The sequence below is a fragment of the Thamnophis sirtalis genome, unplaced genomic scaffold, assembly GCF_051295495.1.
Source record: "Thamnophis sirtalis isolate CommonGarterSnake01/CBP01778 unplaced genomic scaffold, rThaSir2_p1.2 scaffold_1, whole genome shotgun sequence".
Taxonomy (NCBI): Eukaryota; Metazoa; Chordata; class Lepidosauria; order Squamata; family Natricidae; genus Thamnophis; species Thamnophis sirtalis.
Genome location: NW_028261381.1, coordinates 171,234,580 through 171,252,023, shown reverse-complemented (window position 1 = coordinate 171,252,023; position 17,444 = coordinate 171,234,580). Strand labels below are relative to the sequence as shown.

At 45.0% G+C, this 17,444-nt stretch overlaps 1 protein-coding gene and 1 non-coding gene across 3 annotated transcripts in view; both read left to right on the top strand.

Annotated features, from left to right (window-relative positions):
- Positions 1-428: 428 nt before the first annotated feature.
- Positions 429-17,444, top strand: part of STK11 (serine/threonine kinase 11) — a 111,565-nt gene continuing 94,549 nt past the window's right edge. The window contains exons 1-3 of one of the 2 annotated variants that reach the window (XM_087703293.1): positions 429-549; positions 1,437-1,509; positions 1,953-3,107. In XM_087703293.1, the coding sequence (XP_087559419.1) occupies positions 2,818-3,107 (290 nt within the window). In that variant the 5' untranslated portion in view covers positions 429-549; positions 1,437-1,509; positions 1,953-2,817. The remainder of the gene's footprint in view (positions 550-1,436; positions 1,510-1,952; positions 3,108-17,444) is intronic. The other variant, XM_087703294.1, reaches the window with a different exon arrangement.
- Positions 12,846-12,952, top strand: LOC148049846 (U6 spliceosomal RNA). Its single transcript, XR_015695295.1, has one exon. It is a non-coding gene; the product is annotated as a U6 spliceosomal RNA (small nuclear RNA).

Sequence of the window (17,444 nt, the reverse complement as noted above, 5' to 3'; positions counted from 1 at the left end):
AAATTGATCGTCCAGCCCCCATATTGGTAATCTTACTGGCCACAGGATTAATCCAGAGGGCACAAGGTTGGAGAAGGCAACTCCGGCGCGGCGGCCTCCCCCGTCGCCATGACAACCCCTCCATTGCTGCATTCCAACCCCACCTCCCGACCGGTATTCCCCTCCGCTCCGCCTCCCTCGCTCAAACCCCGCCCGCTCCCAGTCACCGCCCTCTCCTCCGGACCCGCCTCAGAGGACCCTCCGAGCCAATCAGAGAAGCGAAAAGCCGAAGGCAAGGGAGGGGGAAAGAACGAGCGGGGAAGGGAGGAGGGGGGACCTCGTCGCCTTCTGGCGGCCGCCGCTCCTCCTTTTTTTTTTAAATGTCGCGCGCGCATGCGCGAGGGAGGAGCCAGTTGAGCGTCAATGAGGGCGCGGGGGGCAAGGGGGGGGAGGTAAGCAAAATGGCGGCGGCGTGTTAGCTGCGGCGGCAGGAAGGCAAGGAGAGGGCGACGTTGGTTGGACGTTGGGGGAGGAAGGGGAGCAAACAGCGCCCCCCAACGCTGCACCTAGGTGGGGAGGCGACCCCTTTCCCTCCGTAAGCTCGGTTGGAGGGAAGCATACGACAGGAGCGGCTTCCTTTTCCCGGGTCTGCCTGCCTTGTCTTGCCTGTCTCTCAGATGAGTGAGACGTCGCGGCCTTCCTTTCTTGAAGTGAGGGGGGAGTCTTAGGGAAGACCACCCCCCGCATTGGGGAGAAGCCCGTCCCTGTCGTGACTTCGTGAGGCGAGGGAGTGACAGGGAGGTCGAGGGGGTTTTATTTGGGAAAGGTGGGCGGTGTGTATATGTGTGTGTGCTGAGGGGAGAGGTGGAAGCCTAAGAGGGAAAAGAGGGGGGGTTGTGGTCTGTGAGTTGAGCCCCCTTAATTTGAGGGAAAAGAGACCCTTCTTAGGAAAGAAATATTTTCAATTGCCCTCCAAATTTCATATCTTGTAGCTACTGGGTACGTGCAGGGAAGGAAGGAAATTTGCACTTATCCCCCCTTTTTTTGTGGGAGATGCCTATTAATAATGACCCTTTCTTGAATGAGACAAACGTTTCCCTGGAAATAGAAAAGTATTAAGAAAAAAAAATACCCTTCCTTCCTTGCTTGCTTTCTGAATGGGATGGATAGCAATGAGCCATCATTTGGAGAGAGAGAGAAAAACCTCCACAAATTGTTACTTTTACATGTTTAGTTTTTAGAAGTCCTTCAGTGGACCCTCTCTCTTGCAGGCAGATAAAAAAGTATTATAAATTTTCTCAAGATTTTATTTTTTAAACAAAGCGGGCATTCTCCTTTGGAAGAGATCTTTAGAGCTAAGTGTGCACTTTAGATGTAAGGAACTTTTGCGCTGCTGATTTCCACGGCATCCACCTAATTGTAAAGAGAGTCATTAATTGAATTGTGTTTTTTTTTAGAGGGCAGTTATATTTCCTGCTAAGCTGGGTTATGGCAAAAAGAGATGTCTCGCCGCCTTAATCTTGGGGAAAGGTAAGCCCTGTTTAAGGGCATCTTTTAATATTAATATTGATCCGATTGGCGGGTGGTAGCGACACTGAAAAAAGCCTTATTCAAGAAAGGAACATAGGGTCAATTTACTTATATTTTCCTCACATATTTGACATGTGCCTTGCTTTCTGAATTTATGGGAATAATCTAGTTAAGAGTAGGAGCTGATTTCTTTTTATTGTTACCTAGGAATAGCCTTCCTTGACACTTGGGCCTATTGAGGGCATTTTTTAATATTTAGCTTAAAAAGTTTGTGTGTGTGACAGAGGGAAGCTTATTATTTCCAATAGCAAGAAAGGCCAGAACTAGATATTAATAAATAATTTGAAGTGTGCTTACTGAAGTTGGATTTCTGAGTTGATGGTTTAAAGTATAGATTTTTGCCAAATTAGAAAAAAAACTTAAAAGTTCTTTCCCTTTTCCAGGGAACTTACTTAATCTGAAGAAGTGTTGTTGAAGATATCTTAATCGCATCCAGCCCCGTTTATGGTGGGTCCGTAGTACTGGGAAAACTGAGTAAGGTTTGCACTGCCTGCCTGCCTTGATATCTGAAACAGTGGGGTGGACACATCATGTGTCAGGTAGACCCCAGGTGGTTGAAGGATGCCCCTTACTAGATACAGAAGGCCTCGAACCTTTGTCAAGGGTGAAAAAGAAGCAGTTAAAATCAGTATTGAAAATTCCTCTAAAGAGACTTGGTTTCAGCTTCCCAACGGCTGAAAGGATCCTTCACGCAAGTTGTACCTGGGTGGCGAGAGCAGAAGTTGCGTCTCGGATTTTCCACATCACACTTTGGAAACAAGAGCTGTCGTTTCTTGCTCAGCAATGGCACACCCCTAAAAAATAGCAAGTCTGTTGTTTTTATTTCAAACGTGGACAGTCTTTTGAAGATGACTTAGGTCTCAAGGGAAAAAAAAGTTTGGACTTAACTAAGGAAGACAAACTGATTTCAGATACTTGGAGTAGCAGGATAAGATCAAAAAGTTAAAGCTAAGTGTAAATTGAGCTGCATTGATTTCTCTCTCCCCTCCCCCACTCTCTTTTAAAAGAGGCACTGTAAGTTGGAATGTGGTGCTGGATCTCTGTAGGATCCCTCTAAGTTGATGGAAAAGTTCTCATAGGTTTTTATTTTTCATTTTAAGTTAAAACTGTACAGTCGTTTGGAAAATTCTTACTTGCCTCCACCGAAACTTTTTTTTTTTCCACTCAAAGATTTTGGACACAAAAAAAGTATTGGATACATCAGGAACTGGATTTATAACACATTTTTGCTTAGGGAAAAACAACAAGATGGATCTAGAGGAGTCTCAGCAGTTGGGCATGTTTGTGGAAGGTGAATTGATGTCAGTGGGCATGGACACGTTCATCCACCGAATTGACTCTACAGAAGTGATCTACCAGCCGCGGCGGAAAAGGGCCAAACTCATAGGCAAATATCTGATGGGGGACCTGCTTGGGGAAGGGTCTTATGGCAAGGTCAAAGAGATGCTGGACTCTGAAACTCTCTGTAGGAGAGCTGTCAAAATCCTTAAGAAGAAGAAGCTGCGACGGATCCCCAATGGAGAAGCTAATGTTAAAAAGTAAGTGTTTGCATGTACTTCACAAATAACTTGCTGAGGATTTCTTAACGTTATATTTGCAAAGTAACATTGGTACCTGCAAACGTGAAATGTGAAGGAGAGAAAAAGCTGCTGCCAGAGAACATTATATAGATTTTCAATGGGGAGTTCTATGAAATAGCTATTAAAGGTAGGGGGAGGGTGGAAGCAATTTTTAGTTTGTGGTGGCTGTTTTTAGATTATTATTTTTTGTTCAGAAAGATTTCTGAGTGATGTTAAATATTAACATCTATCAGTGACATCTTCTGAGTCTCTAAAATTAGAAAATATTATGATTAAGAAAGGGATGCCAGGACATTATTGATAGCATTCCAAATATAGTTAAATATTTAATTTATTTACTCTTGATATTTATTCCACCTAATTTTTTATAAATAACTCTAGGTGGCAAATATATATAATCCCCCCCCTTCTCCTCCTGTTTTCACAACAACAACAACCCCCTCCTGAGGTGGGTAGGACTGAGAGAAAGTGACTGGCCTAAGATTACCCAGCTGGCTTTCATGCCTAAAGCGAGACTAGAACTCACCGCGCCCTGGATTCTAGGCCAGTATCTTAACTACTACACCATACTGGCTCTATATGCTGCATCTCCCTTGTGTTGCAGTGCATGCAGTTCTCTAATGCTGCTAAAGTTCACATATGAGGTTATCCATGTTCCAAATTAAAATTTGAAAATAGAAATGTTTTTTTCTGTTGCCATGTTTATCTCTTTTTTTTTAAAAAAGCAGTATTTTATTATTACAAATGTAGGCTAACTTTTCTGAACCAGGAGTCTTGGAAGAGTGATTGCCCACAACTTTTTCCAGTTTTACTTTCCAATGCTATCTATTTGATACATCCTGAATAAACAAATTCTAGCTTTTCCAGTGATAACCAGAAACAACACAAGGAAATGAGAGGACTGAAAACGTGCATTTGTTTAGCATATCAAACCAGCGGAATTTTACATTGTTTTAAAATTATTGCTTTTTATTGCACTTGATTTATTAGTTTTATGACGGGCTTGTTGAACTTACTCGTAACTATAAATCGTACAAATGAACCTAAAAACACAATACATCCAATTCAAACATAAGGTTAATAGCATAAATCTCAGTCTTAACTTATGTACTAAGAAATTATAATCCAGAGACTTCCCAGCAGACTTTGGTTTTACAGATAATCCTTGATTTATGACCACAATTGAGCCCAAAATGTCTGTTGGTAAGTGAAACATTTGTTAAGTGGATTTTGCCCCATTTTACAACCTTTCTTGCCACAGTTGAAGTGAATTTCCACCGCAGGTTAAGTTAGTAACGCAGTTGTCCAGTGAACCTGGCTTCCCCATTCACTTTGCATGTCAGAAGATTGCAAAAGGGGATCACATGACCCAGGGAGACTGCAACTGTCATAAATATGAATCAGTTGCCAAGCACCCACATTTTGATCACATGACTATGGGGATGCTGCAACAGTAGGGTGAAAATGATCATGTCACTTTTTTTTAGTGCTGTTGTAACTTTGAACGGTCACTAAATGAACTTTTGTAAGTCGAGGACTGCCTGTACAGGGTCTTCCAAAAGTTTGCCAGCTGGGTCTCTCAGAACAGGTCCTTCTATAGTGTGGTGGCTACTCTAAAAAGTCCCTATCTCAGGGCTTGTTGTAGCCTGCCAGCAGAGCTGGCAGCAGATTCAGAGAATGAGGAGGTTGGGGAGGAGCATGGGCCAGTCCTGGAGTCTGGGGAAGGCTCTGATGAGGGCTCTGTGTCAGAGGCAGAGAGGGGGCCAGAGCCGTATGCCAGTTATCAGCTGCCTTCAGAGTCAGACATCAGTGAGGCAGAAGAACAGCTGGAGCCTGTTCCCAGTGTGCACATGCGCAGACTTGCCAGATGAAAGGAACAGCTAAAGAACAGGAGATGACTTGGGAGTAGGGCCACAGGTGGATGATGAATGGCTCCTCCCAGAGGAAATAAAAGGGGGAGGGAAAGGGGAGTGGAGTTTGCAGGAGACAGGTAGTTTGCTTAATTGGTGTCTCTCAAAGACTCCTTGCCAGGTTTTGCAGCCTGTCTGCTCTCCAAGTCAGATAAGGTCTGTGACTGTAAATCCTCCCTTGAAAGACTTTGCTGGAGGTGAATGAGCAGAATTCACAGTAAATTAATAAAAGGGGTTTTTGTCGGGACAAGGAGTTTGCTTCATGCTCTTGGGAAGCCTCGATCAGAACAGGGCTACCAGCCCTTTTAAATCCACAGGAGATGGGTGAATAGACCTATCCTGAATGAAATGCTCTGGATAGGGCAGTTTGGAGGAGACAATCCTAAAAGCAAACAATAAAAGGCTTTTTAAGACTAAATCATCACTGGAAAACTATGGGAAGCTGGTGCTGTGCCCAAAAGACGATATCTTTGTGGTAGTACTACTCACCAGCATGCATGCTGTAGTGATTTGCATTTATTGCAGTTTCTGAATTTTTCTCCAAGGGCAGCCTATGTAAATTGCACTGTCTAATCTTGTGATGATAAGAACATTGTTTACTTCCGCCAGATAGGTGAAATCTGCAGTGGGGCCTGAGCTGGATGAAGGTCTCCTGTCTAGGAATTGCTCTCCATGGCAGACTAAAAACTCAAACTACGGTGCTTGCTTTAGCTGCATGCTTTACATTGCTGAGTTATTCTTTGTAGCAATAGTTTCCAAGCAATGGGTTGGATTCTCTCCGAGGTTCTTGTATTGGCATCCAGAAGTTAAACACACAGGTTTCTGACATTCTATTTTCAGAAACATTTTGTGTGACATAGCTCACTCGAATTGCCCAAAAAATTCAGGAGTTTGAATTGAAGGAATCACAGGAGTTGTGAATTGGAAAAGGTGCTAACAGATTTTGCCACCATGGCTGTGCTACAATATCTGATTGGTCAGGTATTCTGAAAGCATAGTTTGCTAAGTTTGGTAATGTAAGTAGTATACATGTCTATCTGTTCTTTTGTGTTACACATATATGTAACTTCTTTGCAAGTCCCTCTCTGCAAAAGTTGGCTTTTGGGACTTGAGTTTGGAGAGCAGCTGTGTTGATTTAGTAGCCTCCAGTTGTAGCTTGACCCTATTTGGGGGCGGGGGGCGGGGCGGGGAGAGAGCTGGAATGAGGCATGTTCTGTTCTTCCTATCCTTAGGAAATAGTGCAGTACTGTTAGGGGTCAGTTTAACCAGGAGCTTGTTGTAAAGAAGGCTCTGTCCACCATAACTGCCACTGTTTTTGAGATTCAGAATAACCATAGAGCTATTTCCCCAATTTTTAATGGATAGCAACATAGCCGGATAGTACAGACAGTTCTGAACATTCAGCAGTTCACTTAGTGACCATTTGAAGTTACAATGTCCTAAAAATGACTTATGACCATTTCCCACACTTCTGTCCTTTGAAACATCCCCATGGCCACAAGATCAAAATTCAGACGCTTGGCAACTGCACATAATCTACCATAGTTGCAGTGTCTCAGGATCATATTATCTCCTTTTGCGACCTTCTGACAAACAAAGTCAATAAGGAAGCTGGATTCACTTCAGAAGCGTATTATAGTGTTTCCCCCAAAATAAGACTGGGTCTTATATTATTTTTTGCTACAAAAGATGCATTAGGGCTTATTTTCTGGTTAGGTCTTATTTGGGGGAAAATATGGAACTAAATGCACCCATCTGGCTGTCAATCTTAAACTGGGCTTATTTTGGGGGTAGGGCTTAAATTACGAGCATCCTGAAAAATCATGCTAGGACCTATTTTCCTGTTAGGTCTTATTTTCAGGGAAATGGGGGCACTAACTTAACTGCAGTGATTCACTTAATAACTGGCAAGAAAGGTCGTAAAGTGGAGCCAAACTCACTTAACCACTATCTTACTTAGCAGCATAAATTTTGGGCTCAATTCTGGTCGTAGGTCTAGGACTACCTGTATAGTGGCTTCTCTAATAGAAAAGGGGGACTGTGAGATTTGCCTGCAGTGAGGAATAATAGAAAGTACCAGGACTGGAGAGAGATGGAAGAAAGCTACAAGAGTTTGGCTTTACAAGAGGACACTGGAGATTGTTGGAAAGACTCCCCACAGGCATGGCCAGTGATGATAAAACCTATATGGTGCCTGAGTCTCCGTAGGCTTCCCCAATTGACTTGTCTTGTAAAATATTAATAGCTCATGAATTCTCTCCTGCATTTATCCCCCTGCCCACAAATGACATTCAACTGCAGGTAATCATCCGTTAAATCGTTTATTCAGCGACCGTTCAAAGTTACAACAGTGTCGAAAGAGGAGACTTGCAGCCAGTCCTTAAAGTTGTGGCCATTGCAGTGTCCCCGGGATGATTTGGGCACTTGACATCATCAGCGTGCAATAACAGTGGTCATAGGATCCCACAGACCCACAATCCGCCTTTGGTGTCTTACATAGCTGACTTCTAAGGAGCGAAGGTAGTGAGGAAGCTGGCAGGAGGTTGCAAATTACCATTACAGTGATGTTGGGCTTAACAACCACAATCGCAACAGCCAGAACTGTTGCTGCTGCAAATTGGCCCGGTGCTGTGGCATTGCGTTTTATGACTGCGTCATTTGGCGATGGGATTCTCAGCCCCAATTGCCATCATTAAACGGAGGCTGTTATTTCTATCACACTTGCTTGCAACTCTTAGCATTTTCTCATATTCCTGAGCAAAGGAAGCTCGTTTGTGCCAATCTTGAAGAGACACTAATCTATCCAGGACTTTATGTGTCTGAGCAAGGTGCCCTTTGCGAACGATACGGGCCTCTCTTTACATGGTCTGATAAACCTCAACTGATCTTTAATTGGTTCAAAGCAAGACAGCAAGTTGACTGATGGTCTGCTGCAAGCTCTGGGTTTTTATGACTGCAGCTTGCTGCTACTGCTGCTTCTCCCTGCCTGATGAAAAAAAAAATTCCTCATCTGCTGTAACTATTTTGTGAGGATCATCATACACAGAAGCTTCACGCTTGGGGTGCATTATGCTTGCTCTGCAGAGGTTTGATAAGAGTGATAATCTTGGGTTAAGGAGCAAAATCCCACAGATTCATGCTCTCTCAATCAAAAATTCTAGCAGAGAAGCAAAAGACATGCCATTGCTTAGCTGGCTCATTGGGGAGATTGCAGAAGACCTTATGATACATCCTTATCTTCCAGATCTTCTTCCTTTCCAGCTCGATAATCTGTAATATGAACTTCCAAGTAGAGAGAAGTAGCACTTGAGTAACTTTGCCCTATAATGGTGTTTCTCAGCTGTGGCAGCTTGTGGGTGTGTAGACATCTTGCTGGCTGTGGAATTCTGGGAGACGAAGGCCACACAAGTTGTCAAGGTTGAAAAACAGTACTACCCTATAGGACAACCACCTGGATGAATTGATCTGGATTTTATTTCTGAAATTTCTACACCACCCATCTCACTTGTGACTCTGAGTGATTTACAACATCATAAAGAAACATATGAAATACATGAGTAAAAGCATGGATTAAAAACAGCTTAAAACTTATCCAAGTAAAGATAAATTCCTAGAAATCTCAGCCAGCATGGCTAGAGGAAATCTGGGCATAGTTGTCCAGCACAGGTTGGAGAAGTCCAATCTGTTCAGGTTGCCCAAAACATGCTGCTTTTGAGTGTGATCAGGCTCTTTTATTCCTTACCCAAATTAACTGTGGGTAAATGCAACCTTTTCTCTGTCGCACAGTTTTCCTGTTGTCCCCCAGCAAGAAAGTGGATGCTAGTATTTTTTAATCTCTCCCCCCCCCCCCAACCTTCTGACATGTTTTCCTAAATTAAGACTGGGCAAGCAATCTGCTAGGATGCTCTTCATAATGGAAGTGCTTGTACTTTGGAGCTTGCTCCTGTTAACAGGAGGCTAAAATAAAACTGGAAGTTTGGGCCTTGCTAGAAAATTGCAGGGACTTGTCTGGATAGTCTCTGAAAATTCGACGTGATTGAATTGGAAGGGGGGGGGGCGAAATACAGCTAGGCACAGAATTGCCTTGAACTGCGATATGGGGAATAAATAAATTTGATGACGCATAAAAATAATAATAGAAAATGAAAATGTTAAAGTGCTTTGTGACTTTACAATTCAAGACAGGCACCTGTCACATAACCCCTCCCCCCTCCCCCAGACCTGACAATTATCAATAAGACAGACAAAAAAGTTCTGGATAGTGGACAGGGCAGTACCTGGAGACAACAGAATAGAAGAGAAAGAACAAAATAGAAGGCTCTGCAGATAGAAATAGAACTGTAGTAAAAAAAAAAAGCAAATATAGTCCCAATAGTAATGTGTGCCTTGAGAGCAATCCCAAAGCAACTGGGGCACCACCTGAACCCGAAAAGGACAACTTGCTTCAGCCAACTCTCCATGGCCAACTCGCCACAGGCCAACTCGCTGCAGGACAGTTTTAACAATTCTAATTATTTAAAATAATTATTTTAATTTTTGCCATTCACTTTTCATTCTGTCCCTCTTTTTGCATCCTTTCTTTAATGATTCTATTCCACCTTTTCTTTGATATTAGGGTAACACTTGTCCCGCAGTGAGTTGCGCTGTGGCCTGTTGGTCATGGCGAATTGCCATAGACCCCACTTGACATTAACACAATCACCATCCGTTGATTGCAAAAGGCGTCTTGAACAGCTACACCCTTCAACAATACCTCTAAACACTATCAGATCAACATCTGCCTATCCCGGTTCATTGGGAAGGACTGACAGGTGGATAAAAATGTCAAATCCACTCTGAACATCTGGCTGACTGAGACCAGCTATTAAAAAATAATAAAATGGGCACAAATCAGCCAACTGCAATTCCTGTTACTAACTAAAGTCATTTGGGGAGCTGCTTATCACTTCAGTGTGGAGGGGGAAATCTTCCTGCCTGTATCATGTTGATTACTCTGAGCAAAGGCCGATGACCTTCAGACATGTGTATACAGACAGATACCAAGAATGTTGTCTGTTTCCTGTGTTTGTGTGATGGAGAGGTGAGGCTATTAACCTGTTATCTTCTTTAACGTGGATAACTCAGAGATATGCAACCACCATAATTGGCAATGGGCAGGCATGTGCAAAACGTCTTGGTTTTTTTTTCATATAGGTAGTCCTTGACTTACAACCACAGTTGAACCCAAATTTTCTGTTGCAAAGTGAAAAAGTTGTTAAGTGAACTTTGCCCCATTTTATGACCTTTCCTGCCACAGTTGTGAAATGAATCAGTACAGTTGTGAAGTTAGTAGCACCATTGTTAACCTAATCTGGTTTCCCCATTGACTTCCCTTGTCAGAAGGTCACAAAAGGGGATCACACGATCCGGGGACATTGCAACCTTCATAGGTATGAGTTAGTTGCCAAGTGTCTGGATTTTGATCACAGGACCATGGGGATGCTGCAATGGTTGTTAAGTGTGATAAAATGGTCATATTTTTTCAGTGCCGTTGTAACTTTGAATAGTCACTAATTAAATGAAGCTTCATGCGCGAGTGGAGGATGCTTGCGTTCATATGCAAAGCTCCCCTCATGCGAGCAGCAGGCACTTGGCATTCACACGTGAAGCTCCATTCATGTGACTGGAGCGTCATGCGTGAGCACCTCCCCGCTTGCGCAAGTGGAGCTTCACATGTGTGGGCTTGCCCATTTCTCCCACTATCCAGGAGCATCACATAATAACATAAAACCACTTCTCCATCCAGTCAGTGGTTTTCAAACGTATTTACACATTGGCTGGATATCGTGTCTACTTTCTGCTGCTTTCAAAAATGTGAGATAAATTGTTGTCCAGTAGAATATGCTAATCTTTCCTGCCTTTTGTGTGTGTGTGTGTGAGAGAGAGAGAGAGATGGTGTGTGGCTTTGTTGCTTTATTTTTATGCAGGCCTGAACAGAACAGTCTGTTTCCATTTGGAAATAAACCTTATGGCAAATAAAGGAAAAGATTACAGAGAACTCTTGGGTAGTCATCAAATAGTTCTAGAAAAGCAGTTCTAAATTTGAACAGAGCTGAGAGAAGCTCTGTAACTAAGGAGCTGGTACTGAATATTGAGCATTTCTCAACTTTGGCAACTTGAAGATATGTGGACTTCAACTTCCAGAATTCCCCAGCAAGCTGTGAAGTCCACATACCCACATATCTTCAACTTGTCAAGGTGGAGAAACATGGTTCTAGGTGTTTATTTGCCCATCATTCTGGGATTCCCCTTCCTTTCCATTTCCATTTCACTTCAAAGTTTTGCCAAATTAAATCTGATGCATTTTTTTCTCTTACTTACCAGCGTTTATTTTTGGTGAACACTAATGGGGTTTAGGTCCTATAAGGAGAATAACTACAAGATTACATTTGGGGCTTGCTTCTTTAATTGAGAGAGAGTCTTTCTGCTTCCAAAATCAAGAATCTATTTAGAGCATTCAGCTCAGTTTCCTCAAAGGGAAGGTTATTGTTTCGAACTCCTTTTCTTTTTATAACTGAGGATAGCTACAGAATTTAAAACATTTGTTGAATTTTGCCTCTTCATTTGAATGTGGCTTTAATTTGTATAAGTATTGCTAAGTGGAATTCTGCTTCTGGATAAAATACATGTAACAGAAATAAATTATTAATGGGATTTTTACCTTTGGTTAGCTTTATAGATGCTTCTGATACAAAGACGGACAGACTTAATGAAATACTAGTTGGATGTATCTGGTACCTCATGTTATATTTCTCTTCTGAAATTTCTATTTCCTGGCATAAAGAATGCTTTGTGTTGTATAGAGAAATGGCTTGAGAATTCATTATTTTATTTTATCCTGCATTTATTACAGATCAACGTACGACCACAATTGAACCTAAAATTTCTGTTGCTAAGTGAAATATTTGTTAAATGAATTTTGCCCCATTTTACGACCTTTTTATTATAGTTGTTAAGTGAAACATGGCAGTTGTTAAGTTAATAACATGATTGTTAAGTGAATCTGGCTTCCTCACTGACTTTGCTTGTCAGAAGGTCACAAAGGTTAATCACGTGACCTTGGAACATTGCGCCAGTCATAAATATGAATCAATTGCCAAGGGTCTGAAATTTGATCACATGACCATGGAGATGCTACAGTAGATTGTAGATGTCTACAGTAGATTTTCCGTGCCGTTGTACATTTGAACGGTCACTACATAAACTATTGTAAGTCGAGGACTACCAGTGAACATACATAATATTCCTTCCTCCTCCTATTTTCCCTTCAAAAATAACCCTGCGCAGTGGGTTGGGCTGAGAGAGAATAACTGGCCCTAAAGTCATCCAGCCTGATTTTTTTGTGCCTAAGGCGGAATTAGAACTCACTGTTCCCTGGTGATTGGCTAAAGTCACCCATCCAGCTTTCATGCCTAAGGCAGAACTAGAACTCACAGTCGCTTGGTTTCTAGACTTGGTTTCTAGAAGTGCTGATTTAAGTGATATGGGATTAGTGAGTCTACTCTAATGAGAGGTGTCTTCATTACTGGGCGTTAGCGATTTTTGCCCAGTTACAATAAACACTTTCTTAATCTTCTTTGGTTATATCTTCCTCCTCCACCTCAGCACTACTCTAGACCTGGACAACAGATAGTGGCCAAATCAAGATATTGCTGCTGCTTTTCTTCATTCTTTGTTGATTTAACATTGGGCCCTTAAATGTGGCTTTCAGAATATTTTGAACAAACATTATTGCTGGGCCTACAGTGTGCTCGCTTCGGCAGCACATATACTAAAATTGGAACGATACAGAGAAGATTAGCATGGCCCCTGCGCAAGGATGACATGCAAATTCGTGAAGCGTTCCATATTTTTGAGCCAAGGTGGCGCAGTGGTTAAATGCAGCACTGCAGGCTACTGCTAGATCAGCAGGTCAGCGGTTCAAATCTCACCGGCTCAGGGTTGACTCAGCCTTCCATCCTTCCGAGGTGGGTAAAATGAGGACCCAGATTGTTGGGGGCAATATGCTGACTCTCTGTAAACCGCTTAGAGAGGCCTGAAAGGCCTATGAAGCGGTATATAAGTCTACTGCTATTGCTATAAAAAAAAAATAAAGGGAAGAAATGCTCAGAAAACCTGTTCTCAGTTCCTTTGCTGTCTCAGTATGACTCAGTGGGTGTATAACCTATCCTGAAAAATCACCAATAGCAACAGCACTTAGATTTACATACCACTTCATAGTGCATTATAGCGGTCTCGAAGCAGTTTACAAAGTCAGCACAATTGCCCCCAGCAATCTGGGTCCTCGTTTTATCGCCCTTGTAAGGATGGAAGGCTGACTCAACCTTGAGCTGGTCAGAATCAAACTCCTGGCAGTGGGCAGAGTTTGCCTGCAATACTGCATTCTAACCACTGTGCCACTACAGCTCTTCTAATAACATATAATGGAACTCCCTGAGGCCCTTGAAAGCCAAGCTAGCCACAAGTTGATCTCTAGGGTGTGATGATCCAAGGCCATTTAGGATTTAATAGGCTTAAGACAATGATTATTGCTTTCTTTAAATCTTTATAATCTCCAGCAGGATTTCCACTAATTAGTTTATATTTTATAAATGTGTATGGAAAGTAAACTAGGCTTTGGGTTGAGCTTCACCCTTGATGACATCACTGATACATACATACAGTTATTTTTATGTATTTACCTGCTGTATCTATTTTTTCCTACCTGGAGTTCAAAGTACTCGAAACATTTCCTCTTTTATTTCCCTCACAACAATAGCAACAACCTGGGTTGTGAGAGAAAACGACTGGTTCAGAGTCATCCAGTAAGTCTGAATGATTGAGAATACTTCGACTTGGATATCCTTAGTCCAGAGGTGCCAAACATGATTTAATTGAGGGCCTCATCAGGGTTGTGTTTGACCTCGGGAAGCTGGGGTGGACATGGCCAGGGTGGGCGTGGCCAGCTCGATGACACTCGTGTCAAGGGCGCCTGTGGTGGCCCGAGTGCTCTGCCAATAAAATCAAATCCCAGAATTCCCCAGCCAACTATGCTCTGTGAAAAGCAAAAGTGTGAAAACAGTCATTCGGCATTTTTTTCAGTGCCGTTGTAACTTCAAACGGTCACTAAATGAACTATTGTAAGCCGAGGACTACTGTACATGCAGGTTGCCAAATGCCCAAATTTTGATCACATAAGCGCGAGGACCGATTGTAAGCCACAGTCGCTAAACGAATGTAACTTGAACACTATCTGTAGCTTGATGTCTCTGGAGATTCTCAGTCATTCAAGTCATGGTTGTCCTAAAGGTGCTTTTTCAAGAGGCAACTGGACTTTCTAGTTTTCTCCATAATGAGGGGAGGAGTATCCAGGATGGGTTGACCTTATCCTCTCGTTGATTGGACTGAGTCAGATAAGCTCTTGGTATACGCCCCAGTCCACCAGGCTCCGCCCAGTTATCAACTCAGTCCCTCAACTGGACGGTTTGCCATCCTGGATCTCTGATAATTTGGAAAGAATTTTAAAGAAAAAATTGGATTAATTCATCTCCTTACAGCAGCAGCCGCAAGCGAGCTGGACAGCTCCCTGAGCTGCAAGAAAGCCTGCCAAAAGCCCCCTTGGGGGCTGCACGCTGCCCAGGCATCTGAGTGAGACAAGTATCACTCAGAAAAGGAAACCTGCCAGGCAAGCAGAAAACAAAGGGCACAAGCCTTCCAAAGGCAAGCCCTGCCGCGGAGGCTACAGCAGCGCCGGAGCGCTCCGCCACTCCCCACAGGGTCGAGCGGCGAGCCGCAGCTTCCTCAAGCGCCACGGGGCGCGAATCGGGCCACCAGCAAGCAAGGGCGGCGCTGGATCCCCACCCAGAAGGTAAGCCTCACCGTGGGAACTCTGCCGGGCGCCGGAGCGCCTGCGCCATTATCCACATGGCCCACCTCATTGGAGGGGGTCCATGGGCAGAGCCAAGCCTCTAGCGGTGCCAGAAAGAGGCAGAAGAAGGAAAAACCAGCAGCAGAGGCACGCGGCAGCTCCTCGGAGCACAAGCCCCCAGAACTGGAGTTTTAAAAGAGGCGCCCTTTGTCTGGCATGGGCGCCATCTTGAAGCCGGGAGGAGCCACGTGTTCCAAGATGGCGGCGCCCAGCGGCAACGAGGAGACCAGCAGGACCCAAGTACCTGCAGCAACAGCCTGCAGCCCCACCAGAGGGGCAGAGGATCAACCAAGGTTAGTGACCACCCCAGAGGCTGCCCAGAAGCGGAAGGGAACAAAGGCTAGAGACAAGAAAAAGCACCTTTCCCCCAGAGCGGAGCTAGAGGCAGAGGGTGTTCACAAGCCTTCCAAACCCTCTAAGTATGAAAGGCGAAGGCACAGGAAGCTGGAGCAGCTCTACAAAAAGGCAAGTGGCCTTAAGCCCATCCCAGGCCTGGGACAGAAGGGAAAGGCCCCTGGAGTCCCTGCAACAGGTAGGGCTACAGAGGGAGGCACCCACATTGCAAGCAAGGATCCCTATTGACACATCAGGTCTTTGGGGTCTTCCTCAGGGGTGGCAATCCCCTCCCCCTACATACGGCTTCCCTGGGATTAGGCCTGCCCATGGGGCTGCCACCTCTAGTCCCCCCCCCCCACACACAGGTGGGCATGGGTTCCAGCCAGCAACCTCCCACAGGGATCCCCAATTTTCAGGACCTAATGATGCAGGCCTTCCAGCAATGCATGACAGCGGCATTTCAGCAGCCACAAATGCAACCTCAGGTGGCATCCTCTCCTAGGATACCAGAGGGGCTGGAAACCCAGGGGGAAGACAGCTCTAGTTCCTCAGCCTCATCACAAGAGGACAGCAACCTGGATTGCGAGGCAGGGGAACTTAGGGAGGATAAACTATCCAAAGACGAAGGCATGTCCCCTCCTAAGCCGGCCTTCACCGGGTTGTTCCAGCCTTCATTGTATAAGTCACTCCGCCAAGCTCGGAAACAGAACAGCAGAAGCACCACCTCAGCACCAGGGGTTTTCTGCAGAAACCATCTTTGATGAGCAGGCCATTGAGACCGACACAGTGCCAACTCCCAAGGCCTTTCTTGAGTCGGTCAAGTGCCAATGGGCTGCCCCCACAGCAGGGCCCACATCCACAGACAAGACCTTCTTCAATGTGGACCAGGACATGGCCGGGGTGCTATCTCAACCCTCCATTGATGCTCCAGTATTGGCACTACATACCCCCCCTACTCTGCCAGAGGAACCAGAGGAGGCTCTGAAGTTGGAAGACAGGAAGGCGGACCTCACCCTCCAAACGGGACATCAAGCAGCAGCCTGGGCGGTGAAGGCAGCCACCACCGCCTCCTCCTTCAACAGGTCTTCCCTACTCTGGCTGTAGGAACTGCAGCAACGTATTCCCATTACCAAGGTCAGAGCGCACCACGACATCAATAAACTGGTGGCGGCCATCCAATTTTCAGCGGATGTCACCTTGTCCGCAGCCAGGTTTGCCTTCAGGGCTATTGTTTCAACCATTGCATCTCGTAGGTTGCTGTGGCTGAGACAATGGCAGGCGGATGTTCGCCACAAGTGGCGTCTGGCATCTGCTCCTTTCACAGGAGATGCCCTTTTTGGGCCAGCTCTGGACTCCTACCTGGTCGAGAATAAGGACAAGAGGAAGGTGCTTCCCACAGCCCCAAAGAAGGGACAGTTCAGGATGGCGCCTTACCCCAACAGTCCTACTCCTGGGGACAAGAATTCGGGTCCTCCTTCTGGGGTCAGGATCCCTTCAGGAGCTCAGATGCGGGGTACTCAGGTGCCAGGCAGTACCAGGGGGGTTCTTCTGCCAGGCAGAGATACCCAGATAGAGAGCAGAGGGGCAGGCAGCAGAAGCAGCCCTTTCGAGGGGGCGGAGGAGGCGGTGGGGGGGCGCTCCTTCCGCAAAAACTAATTCTAAACCCAATTCACCTGCCATTGGGGGGCGATTGGCGTACTTCGCTGATTGCTGGGACCGCTCCTCATCTGATAAATGGGTACAGAACACCATTAGGCATGGCCTGTCACGGGGGTTCCTTTCCAGCCCCCCAAAGTTTTTCCGGATCTGCCCGGTTTCAAATAACCCGGCATGGAGGTTACTGATGAAGGAGGCCATACAGCACCTGCTGGACATCCGAGCCATCCAGCCAGTGCCTCTCGACCAGCAGGGGCAGGGTCATTACTCTATCCTCTTCGTAATCCCCAAGGCATCAGGGGGCTGGAGGGCAATTCTCGACCTGAAACATCTGAACCGCTTCATCCGTTATAGGAGGTTCAAAATGCATTCCCTCCACTCCATCTTGGAGGGGATTAGGCAGGGGGACTTCCTCACTTCCATAGACCTCACAGAGGCCTACCTACA